Below are 11,829 nucleotides of genomic sequence, written 5' to 3' on the forward strand. Positions count from 1 at the left end.
TGGCTAGAGTTAAAGGAGTGCAAGGCCATCTTTCATTTCAATATTATAATTTCTTGTTGAGTTATCAGCTCACCTTTTAAAGTAACGTGCTTCAGATCTCTGAGCGGCTATGGAAACAATTTACAGCACAGCACTTTTTAAAAGTGGTTTAGGGTGAAACCACAGGCCCATTGACCTGACTGAAGTCAATCAAAGGTCTACTATTGATTTTAATGGGACTAGAATTTCCCTAATCTCTATATAATTTTATAGATTATAACTACTGTAGTAAAACCAGCTACTTGTACAAACAGACCCCTGAGTAAAGCATATTATAATGCTTGTTAATATAATCATTATGCTGTGTTTGATCTGCACCAAAGATCGTATACCCTGTTTGTGTGCATGTGTGTGCTTCTCCTCCTCTATAGAAATGTCTAAGTCTGTGTACACAAAATAAACGGTATATATCTTACCATACTTTACATGGATTGTATGTGTTATCAAGATTGTGTGCATGCGGGCCAAGTAGAGACAGCCAAAAAGCCCGAGGCAGAATCAATTCAACTGTGGCAACTTCCTCTAAGCTGCACAGGTTGAACTGACAACCAGCTGAACTGACATTCAGTTTTTAATTGGGGAAGGCAGGGGCAGGCCTGCACTGAACCACACCAGTAGGCAGGAGGCGCTAGAGCACATCTCCCAGGCTGCTGACCATTGCCAGCCCAGCTGAGTGTCCCCAGTTGACTCCTCAGTACATGCCCTCAATGCCCTGCCCACACACAGGGGATTGAGGACACCCTTAAGCCCCCACAGGGGACTAAGGACACCCTGTCCGGGTGCTGGCCCACCTTGGAGGAGCTTCCCCCTCAAAAGGTTTCCCCCAGTCTGGGTTCCCCTGCCCTTGCAGCCCTGGGGAGCAAAGGGGAATCCTCCCCTCCTTTCTCCCAGCTGCCGATTGCTTCAGCCACTGCCACAGGAGGTAGGGAGAAGAAGTCCTTTGGGCTGGGTGACTGCCCATGCAGCCCAGCATGGGGGCACTGGGGAGCCCCTGCCTTAGGGGGGCTTCCCCCATCTCATCCCAAGGTCCTCCAGAGAGCTGAGGGAAATTTTTCCCCTCCCAAACCCCAAAAGTGCTTGCCTTAGCCCCTGGGAGTCTCCGGGTAGCCCCGGGCAGCCTCAAGGCGTGAGGGGAATTCTACTTCCCTGCAAAAGTTTTGCCTCAGAAGTGCAGCAGGTCTGACAAAACTGGCTGTGGAGGAGCAGGAGAATTTCCCTCTCCTCCCTGAGGTTGCCTGCGGCTATCCCTGAGACTCGCAGGGACTAAGGCAAGCAGCTCTAGGGTTGGGGAGGGGAAGAATTCCCCACGGCTGCCTGGGGCTGCCCCGGGTGGGGGACCCTGGGCTGGGGTGAAGAGAAGCCCCCCGAAGCTGGGACTCCCCAGTGACCCCATGCTGGGCTGCATGGGCTGGTACCCAGCCAGAAGGACTCTTTCCCCCTCCCTCCTGTGGCAGCCACTGAACCGATCAGGAGCCAGGAGTGGGGAGGGCTGCCAAGGGTCAGAAAGCCCCCACCATAGGAGCTTTCCCTCCCCCATGTGCTGTGTGGAACCTGCCTTAGGGTAGTCTGGGGGTCTGTCCCCATCCTCTCCTCTCCCTATAGGCTGACGGACAGAGGTTATGGAGCAGAGGAGTGAGGCAGGCCCTGCTCCACTGGAGCAGACAGCATAGCCCAGGGCTGCAAAGCGTCCTGGGATGCTGGGGGACTGTGAGCTAACTTGAACCGGGAAGGGATCTGGAACAGAAGTCCCATAAACTGATTTGTAGTATCAGTTCATTCTGATACTACATTCAACCAGGTTTATCTTCAACTGGTTTGGGCCATTTTGAAAGTGGTTTATGTGTACTCAACTTCTGTTCTGTTGCAGACTTAAACCAGTTTCCAATCCCTTAAATCGGTTTATGTGTAACTTCTGTCCCTAGCCACAAGGGCTAAGAGTTGCAAATACAATACAAATTCTACTGTAGCTTCCTTACTTTTGACACTCAAATACCTCCAGTATTTGTGAGTACAAATGAGAAGTTCTCAATCAATTATAGATGTAATTTGTTAAGTAGCATCTGAGCTGAGACTTCTCGAGCAATCTAAATCACAATGCTGCAATCTACTATATTGTATATATGCTCTATGACTTTAAAAAATTAGGGTTTTTCACAAGCATTTGATGTTGGCCTTGCTCTGTCTTGCTCCCATTAACTGATGTAGGGGAATCCTCATTGGTTTCAGTGGGAGAAGGATTCGTTCACCAGAATGTACCTTTGAAAGTCGCACCTTTTAATTAAAAAAAAAAAAAAAAAAAAAGCAATCAGACTATGAAATCCCATGCTTTACTTTGCTTATCTACTACGGAGTTTTCGCATGTAAACTCCCGTGTGTTTAAAAAAATTCCTGGCCGTCTGAGTCCACATTTTTTGTAATGGGCGCTTTATACTTCTTTTAAAGTCCAGAGTGATGACTCATCCGGATGATTTATAAACAAATTCAAAAATGTCTGAAGAAGCATTACAACTTTTAAATGAGACACATTTATAGCTGTGCTGTAATATGAAATGTCATGGGGAAAAGATTCCACTCAGCTCTCAAGTGCTGTTCACATGGTCAGGAAAGGAATTTACAGGGAGACGTAGTCAATCTAGCTACTGCTGTCTGCGTTCGCTGATCTGCCACTGCAAGTGGTGGCACAGGAAAAAAAACTCCCCTGTCTCAGTCACACCACTCACCGGCGTGCCTCTGTTATGAGCTGCTACCTCATCATACTGGTTCTTTTTTTAAGAATGCTTAAGGCGTTTCTGAAGTCCTTTATTTTTATAAACTGGCCTTAAAAAAAAAAAAAAAAAATCACAAGACCTGAAAAGAGACATCTTTGTGCTATGCCGTGACTAGTCCAGGAAACAGCAAGCAGCACCATGAAGCAAAAATGCGGGCACTAGGCAAACGCTCCTGCAAGACTCCCTGGGTTGGTACCAGGCGGCAGTCTTTCCCCTCTGAAGGGCTGCATTCACAGTGGAGAGTCAAGCAGGAATGAAACTGGTAGTCCCAACTTTGCATTACTTAATCCATTATCCACCACCCACAGCTCAGATTACTGAACAATTTACCACGCCTGACAGTGACAGCTTAAGTCAGGGCCTTGACTGATGAGCAGGGGCATTGCAGACAACGCCAGAATAATGTGGAGAAAGATCATTCAGCGCTTGCTCCAACACAGCCATGCTCCTAAGGTGACCTTGGGTAAATTTTCAAAATTGGTTTATGACTCATTTTCAAAAACTGCTTATGTATTACCCAGGGCAACAGAACTTGGCCTCCAAAGCCCTGCCTGAAAATTGGATTTAGGCACCTAAGTCACTTAGACACTCTGGGAGAGGTCTCAGGACCTCATCCAAAGACCACAGACATTTTTGGAAAGATTCCCATTGACCCTGACAAATTTGGGTTTTCAAATGTAACTGCTTTTTTTAAAGTTGTTTTCTTGTCAAGGTGTTCCAAGTATCTGGATTTACTGCCTGTGAGTTACAATACCTGTTCCTGCGTCTAGCAGAGTGATGGAAATGAAAAAAAATGGCTAGAGGAGAAACCCAACTTGTCTAGGGGAGTGTGATAACTCTCCCAGAAACATTTATTTCTTTACCGTAATCTCTCCCTAATGGCTCACGAAGCTGGAGCTCTGCGGCTGGTAACTGAGAGTGATTTGCTTCCATGTGCTTCCAGCACAGCTGGCCCCCTCCACATTCACTGGTTTCGATGGAGGCTTAGAGAGCAGCAAAGAGATAATTGATCTCCAGAGTCTGGAGCCCCGGTTGCAATAGAGAGGAAAGGGGGCTCTACAGCTGCAGGGTCAGGAAGAAACAGACTAAGGCCAAAATTAATAACAGACATTAGCCTGGACGTAAAATATGGCTGAGGGAAATGAGGGGAGGGAGGGTTTCTACCTCATGATGGAAGGCAATTTAATAAATTCACAAAAAATATGTCCTGAAGTACAGCAGGGATTACAGCAAGGTTTGGTATTCACTTCTGATTTTTCAGAAGCCTCCAGTCACATTTCAAACTAGTTTCAGTTATTTATTTTTCCCTTTCAGGACCAATTCATCCATTCCTTCAGTCCAGCCCAGGTTCAGCTGATTGATAAATCCCAAATTAGAGACCCAGGGCTCTCACAGAAAGCAGGTTTTGTATTACTTCTGTCTCTGTTTTCTATCTTGGGCTCATGTGCTAGTATTGTAGTATGCTATTAGAGTGGTTCAATGGATTTTATGCCTTGTGGGACCTTCCCCGTTTAATGAGCTTCCCAAATCAATATGGAGGAACGCTGATCTGCTGTTAGAACTGAAGTTTTGGCCCCAGCGCTCTTTTCAGCCCACGGCAGGGGGTTGGGCTTGATGACCTACTGAGGTCCCTTCTGACCCTAGCATCTATGACATCAGGATGCCTGACCCAGCCTTCTGGTCCAAGCTGTGTTATTGCCTTTGTTTAGGATCACTGGTGATGCGTAATGGGTGCACGCATACCCCCTGAGATCAGCCGTGCCCCCCCGGAAGAACCAGCTGCAAAACTGGAAGTACCACTGGCTCAGCGACCGGCTGTTGGGGAATCTCCTCCCACCCCCCGGTCAGCGATCTGGTGTCCCCGCAGACTCAGGAGGCACCAGGCGCCCATGTTTAGGATCTGAAGGTATTCAGCTCTGCCGTGGCCATGGGAGGTGCAACAACTCTTTTTCAGTTCCCCCTCTTTGAAGTGAGCAGACATTACACTTTTAAGTGATCAGTAATCAGTCTATACCCATAACAGAAGTTCGGCGCACGCAGACCAGGTTACAAATGGCAGAACATGGTCTAAGATTTGCCCATCCCCTTCCTCCCACCAAACGGCGAACGTGTGTTCTGATCGCTACCGATTCAAAACCGCTTACAGAAAACCACGTGACTTGGACTTTTTCAATGTCTGCGCTTAGCTTAAGAGCGCTAAAATCCTTCACCAGGGTTTTTTTAAAAATGAATGATTTGTAAAGTACTTTGATAAATCTTGACCTAAGTAGGGACTTGGCTCACTTCAGGACTTGAGCACATGTTCTGCCTGGCCATGGCACTCCTGCACAGTCTAGAGGAGAAGAAAGTGCAAGAAACCGCTCTCTTTTTCACAGCCTGTATAAGAGCTGAGTCAGAGCCCTAGTTCTCTCCCTGGCAAGGGCATGGAGTCTGCTTGCTCCCTGTTCATCTACAGCTGCAAAGCACCCCTGATCAGGCATGTAGATGGTACAACATGTCATTCTACACCTAGCTACCCCACAGAGCTGGGCAGCTATTTAAGGAAGAGCTAGGTGCACATCAGGAAACAGCTTTGAACTTGTACATGCCTCTAAGCTGCAAAAGGCAGGCTTCATAAGGCTGAATATTTCTGCTAGAAAGGTGGAACTCCACACTTTCCCTTTATTATAAGCAGTGTCTTCAAGGCACAGCTAAGCCATTAATGACAGCTCCGGGGGTGGGAGGGAATGACACTACAGGACTGGGCGTACAAAGGATTATTCTTCTTGTTCACCATATCTTGAAAACCAAAGGGAGAGAAATGAGAGCAAAATGAAGTTTTAAGGACCTCAATGTGGCAACAGTGAGAGCACTTTGCCAATGCTCTATTGAAAATCCACAATTTGAACCCTCTGGTAATGTGTGTATGGCATGCTCCCAGCAGCGTTTTAGGGTGGGGATGAAGATAATGCACAGTGCAGCCAGATCTTTCTTATTAACAGGAAAGAAAGCATCAAGGGAGATCCAAGGGGGGGAGGGTAGTGTGTAGAAAGTATGTATCTACTTCTTAATCAACATGTGCTGGCTTTTTAAAAACTCTACCCTTGCCTTGTATGGATCAGATCTCACAGTTATCCTCCTCCATCTGTTTTAAGAGGGCTTCTTGTGAAAAGAAAGGTGCTGCACTTCACAAATGTATTGGAGTGCTGAGAGCCATGGTGTTGCTGAACAATTTTGGATTTGGCCAGGAAAGCGCCAAAAGCTATTTATGTTCCAAATGCTCCTGGAAAAAAAGATTTTTTTTGCTGAGGCATAAAAGTTTGAGAGATCCAACCCACCCCATCCTGAAGAAATGCAAGTTTTACCTTTTTTCTCAGGAGCTGGGCAAAAGTTGGTATTGCAGGCTCTTGAGATAGCCGGTTTCTGATGGGGCAGACATCCAGATGCTGGTCGTCCCTGCCTCAAGCATTGCACGGTCCGCGTTTGCACTCCCCCACCACATGTTACCGTACACTGCAGAGGGGGAAAAATGAGAAACCACATTTCATAAAGAAGCACATAGTCTTCCAAGCACCTCCAAAATCAATGGAAAGGCTCTTAAATACTTTGAAGAAGACTCGAAGAAGAGTAGCTCAATAGCATGGAAAAGCTCAAGGCCAGATGTCCTGAGTGCTCAGCACCTACAGCCATGGCCAGACTTTCAAAAATTTCTGCACCCAGATTTCATTCAATATGCTGAGCAATGCCGAAAAATCTGATTACCTACTTAGGTGCCTAACTGGGAGCTATACTCTTTAAAAAAAGCTTCCCCTGATTGCATGTGCTCAACTCTCTTGAAACTTTTAGTCTCTGGGTGCACTGCTGGTGTTTTTGAAAGGTAACGTCTCGATGCCAGGAATGTGGAAGTATCTGGGAAGGGAAAAAAATTAAGCATTTGCAGGAAGATATATGAGGTATTATAAAGTGAAATCAGTCTTTTATTTATATGTGTTTCATGAAAAGTATGCCCTTAAAACAGCTGTGTTCATTTTTGTCCAATTACAATTGTCAGGCATGCACTGTTGCATGCTTTTAAATGAGTGTGTCTCATAGATATGATATATCTCACCAAGTAGATAAGTTCCAGAAATACAGAAGCTTGTTTGCAAGAATGTAGAAATAAATATGGACTCAGCCAGTAATTAATCAAAGTATTTAGGGAACTGAAAACTATCTGTGCAGATGCTCAAATCTGTTATGCATGTAGATATATAACAGTTCAAGCACAGTACACTTCAAGAAGAAGGGAAAGGCAGAATTGGGAAATGAACATGGAATGGAGCATCTCTGGAGCACCGATAACATTGTTGACTATTATCTTCACTTTCAGAAAAAAGAAACTGTCTGCACGAAAACATATAATGAACATTGACCAGCTGAATTATGCTTCAACATCTATATAGTCTGACATTTCTTAGGACATAACTTTAGTCTATTAACTTTTAAGAGGCTCAACTGCAACACACGTTAGAACAGAAGAAATGATATACTGAGTCTGATCACAGGTCCATCTGGCCCAATATCCCGTATCTCAAATGGCAAAGAGGAGAGAGAGAGAGATACTGTAGATATACTGGGGCTAACTTAAGCCCAGTTTGTTTGAGGCCTAACATCAGAGAAGTAATTCTTGTGTGACCTCCAGCTGCCATATAGATAGGAACATACTGGCAAAAATTACCTCCTGAGCCATCCCCCTGGGCTCCTTGATGGGGTTATGCAGTCCTTGTTTCACTGCTATTAGTACCCGAAGTAGCTAGATTTAAAGCTAGTGCCATAAATACAGACATGAAGGGATGTCTACCTGTCATATTGCAATCTCGCCTGATTACAGTGTAGATCTTGTCTAAGAATCAACAGTCCCATCGTGGATGCTTATACCATGCTCTGGACTTCTCTTGGGAAAGCTGAACTACTGTGTGTGAGCTGTCTGTGCATTTCTCTTGTCTTCTCTGGTCCTGCCAAGTCTTGTAACTATTTCAAAATTCAGCAAGTGTTACAACAAGCATTACACTATCCATAGTCTGGCTTTCTCATAAAACTCCAACAACCCTGAAGAACAGACATTCCCATTGGCTGCTAAATGTTAAGCCATTCAGCGCTTGTACATGTGACGCCACTACCATGTACATGTGATGACAATGTCACTTTGTGTGACTTGAAAGCGTCACGCTACATGTACAAGAGCTTTGGGGGGTTTAAACGAGCTTGCTTCATTGCAAACTAAACTATGTCCCAATGTAGTTTAGTTTGTAAGGTTGCCTCTTGCAATGATGCAGCTGTCAGCTCACCCCCAAGTGATGGGAGAGGCAGGCAGACTACTGAGAAGAAAAGGATCGGGCCCTTCACCCCTTCTGCTTTCAGCAGGCTCCTGTTACTGGCAGAACACCTGGGCCCCCCCAGGAACGGGCTGGCTTGCCCCTGGGGCAGCGCAGGAAGGCAGCAGGAGGGTGCAGTTGGGTTTGCTGGCAGCTGGAGAAAGTGATGGGGGTGGTGCACGGAGCACTGGAAGCCTGGACATGCTTGGGGGGAAAAGTTGGATCGGGTGCCTCCAAGCTGGGGCAGCACTGGCCAGCTAGCAGCCTGCTTGGGCTTCCAGCATCCTACGCGCCATCCCTCTCTGGCAGCCAGCAAATCCAGCCACCCTCCTGCCGCCTTCCTGTGCTGCCCCAGAGGCAAGCCAGCCCATTCCTGGGCAGCTCCAGATGTCCTGCTGGCAGCAGGAGCCTGCTGAAAGCAGAAGTGGTGAGAAGCCCAATCCTTTTTATGAGGGGAGCCTGTCCACCTCTCCTGTGGCTGGGGAACGAGCTGTGGGGGCAGGGGGCAGTCCTTGCCTCAGTGGCCACCCAGCTGGGCTGCTAGCAGGCGCAGCAGCACCCAGCCCACTCCAACCCTTCCCCGAGCCCACCACTGGAAGCCCACCAGGCATTGCTCCTTGGGTGCGGTCAGGGAACAGTTGGATCAGGCCAGGTGCTGCCTCCAAGCTAGCAGCTCACCCGGGCAGCCCTAGGAGACACCACCCCTCTGGAGGGAAGAACCGGGGGCCCCCACAGCTTGGGGGCCACTCAGCCTGCCGGCAGCTTGCCCCCGACCATGGCTCTGACAAAAAAATAAGATCAGGCCCCTCACCATAACATGACATAAAAATGACACCAGCAAGAAGTAGGCCCCCACCGCTGACCGGGCTCCCAGCCATGGGGGAGTCTCATGCACCCCTGCAGCTGGGAGACTGCAGCCACTGTACTCTCCCAGCCACAGAATATAACATGCACTCTCGGAGCTGGGAGATAACAGCAGTGCCCCACACCTGCCAGGACACAGCATCTCACAGCTGCAAGCTGCTTCTGGAGTTGAGAGTCAGCTGCAGGGACTCTTGGGCCCAGCCGTGCTCCCACAGCTGGAAGATCACAGCAGCTGCAGTCTCCCAGCAACAGGGTTTGCCTACATGTGCAAATTAAGGCTTGCTAGAAACCAGCTACAGTAAAAGCTCTTTTATCCGGCATCCCCCCTTCCCGGGGGGAATCAAATGTGCGCTGTCTGGTGCGCTCCCCAGCATCAGTGTGCAGGGGGACAGGGAGGGGCGTCCTGTGCAGGCCGCTTTGCCCCGTGCAGGTGGCTTTGCCCTGGGCCATGGGCTGAAGAAGTGGCAAGAACTCTGCTCACGGTGGCGGCAAAACCTAGAAGTGGTACTTCCGGTTTCACTTTTGCGCCGTCCCTCGGATGGCAGTTAATAGAGCTTTCCAGCTAATAAAGTGCCAGTTAACACAGCTTTTGCTGTATAAAGCTATTACACATTTTTTAGCAGTAACTTTATAGCTGGTTGGACCTTCTAAGGTGCCAAAGTTAACTTGCACACGTAGCCAATCTAAATTTATTATAAAATTACTGGGTAATTGTGTAATAGACCATATAGAGGGGACCTCTGTTCTCCTGCTTGATTATTTCCTCATACCTGTTGCCAGGGTGAGGAGTACCATCCAGACACCATGCTATATAATGTCACCAATGGACAAGCTCCATTGTTACAGGTTTCTTCCAGCTCTGTGCTTGGTTTCTTTATGTTCCGACATCTTCGCTGCGGGAAGGTGATCAGTTTTCCATGGACGCTTTTCTCAATGCACTTCATTTCCCGCTTTCTTACACCAGCGCCACAGGAGGTTGAACACTGTGGGGGCAAAAGTGCGCTGCTCAGAAATATATTTTAAAAATGTAAGTAAAGGATATCTCTTCTGTTTAAGATGATAAACGTTTTAGTGGAAGTTAGAAATGCTTCGAAGAACTAAAAAAATGTTTCCGTGATAATATGCAGGCTGCAATTTTGGAACTTCTTGTGAAGTGAGTGGAGTCTGACATACCAACTGATAGCGCGGTACAGCTAAGTATATTTCGATACAGGGGCGTACAATTTCAAAACTGCAGTTGAGCGCCTCATTTTTATCAGCGACCTCCTTAAAACTCCTCAGCAGGGCCTCATTTTCAAGGGTCACGCGCTCAGCACTTCCAAAATCAGCCCCCTGAATGGTTGTAAGGATGACACCTGAAAAATGAGGCACCCAAAGATACTAATTATTTTTTAAAAGTCAGACAAACCTGTACATATGATTCAGTTAGCATTTGTATTTTAACCCTTTTTGAATCCCTAGCATTTTTTTGCCTTTCATTTGCTCTGTGCATGTCAGCTTTCTTTTGCAAGGTAAGGCAGGCTGTCATTAAGACTTCAGTAGTGTACCTCACTCCAAGAAGAAATCATCCACTGGAGTCGGTCGTTCTTGGGGCATCGTCCTAGCACGCAGGTCTGCTGGGGTTCTGGCTTGGGTTCTCTGCTGCACAAACTCTCCGGCAAGATTTTCACCTTGAAAGAGCTGTTGCCTTTGCAGTAAACGTCCCGTTTCTTAATGCCTCTCCCACAGGTCTTAGAACACTGTGGCAAAAAGAAATGCTCTCTTAACCCGAGGTTATTTAAAATTAGCCTTTTTTTTCCTATTGTCAATAGGATATAAAACCAAGGAACAAGCTACTCTGTTGCCACCATTATAAAATCTGTAACCTTGAAATTCTGCCATTAAAATATTGAAAGAAGTAAAACGGGGAAAACAGAGAGAGCGAGAGAGTGTACTGGAATTAGAGTGGCACAAAACTATTGAATTTACAGCCAGGTACAGACATTGCACATGAATATTTCTTTTCTTCAACACTGGTCTATCGAATTTCTTTACCAGATTCCCTCCAGGCTCAAGTTAGGTCACAGTTCCCAGCATCCCAGGCTGCTTTGCTGGCCTCTGCTAACCCCCTCTTACAGGGTGGTGTGCTAACCTCAGCTGTGCTCATCTGCTCTGGCCAAGGGGGCTCTCTCAGAGCTGACCACAGGCAGGAGGTGGGGCTGGGGGCCATGCCAGCTGTCAGCAGTGGCTTGGCGGGGAGGGCGCCAGCCCCAGCTGGACCCAGCCCTGGCCTGAGCCAGCACAGCTGGGGGGCAGGGCATGAGCTAGGGGCTTCTTCCCTACTCCTAGCCCAGCTGATCGGTACAGCTCCTCTCCCCAGCTCTGACCCCCCATGAATAGCCGGCTGTCAGGAGTAGCAAGGGGAAGAAGGGGAGCAGAGGCCCACACCACGTGGACCTGAGCCAGCAAAGCTTGGAGGGAGCCCACATGGTGGGGGTCTCCACTCCTCTCTCCTTCCACCCCCACCCCTGCACTGCTGCTGACAGCCAGCCAGGGGGCCAGGGCTGCAGAGAAAAACCATGATAGCCAGCCAGGCCGGGCAGCAAGGAAGGAAACCTCTGTCATGTGGGCCTCCCCCAACTCTTCGTGTGGGCTCAGGTCTGAGGAGGCTCAGGCCAAGGCAGAGACCCCCATTCTCCCTCTCACCACCACTTAGAGCTGGCTGCTGCTATGGGGAGGCGGGGCTGTTGCGCTGGCCAATCTGGGGTGGCCAGCTGCTCGACTTCTTGGCTGGCCTTGGCATTTTCTGATAGCCTGCTGGGAGGTGTGTGCGGGAGCGCCCCCCC

The 11,829-nt window shown here is 48.0% G+C and overlaps 1 protein-coding gene across 1 annotated transcript in view; it reads right to left on the reverse strand.

The window, feature by feature from the left end:
* The window catches only part of ADAMTS18 (ADAM metallopeptidase with thrombospondin type 1 motif 18), a 161,972-nt gene that overhangs the window by 3,616 nt on the left and 146,527 nt on the right, over positions 1-11,829 (reverse strand). The window contains exons 17-19 of the mRNA XM_019535437.1: positions 10,552-10,743; positions 9,775-9,987; positions 6,152-6,299 (exon numbers count right to left, since the gene is read on the reverse strand). Of these exons, the coding sequence (XP_019390982.1) occupies positions 6,152-6,299; positions 9,775-9,987; positions 10,552-10,743 (553 nt within the window). The remainder of the gene's footprint in view (positions 1-6,151; positions 6,300-9,774; positions 9,988-10,551; positions 10,744-11,829) is intronic.

Source organism: Crocodylus porosus, unplaced genomic scaffold (genome assembly GCF_001723895.1).
Source record: "Crocodylus porosus isolate Cpor-Errol unplaced genomic scaffold, CroPor_comp1, whole genome shotgun sequence".
Classification (NCBI taxonomy): Eukaryota; Metazoa; Chordata; order Crocodylia; family Crocodylidae; genus Crocodylus; species Crocodylus porosus.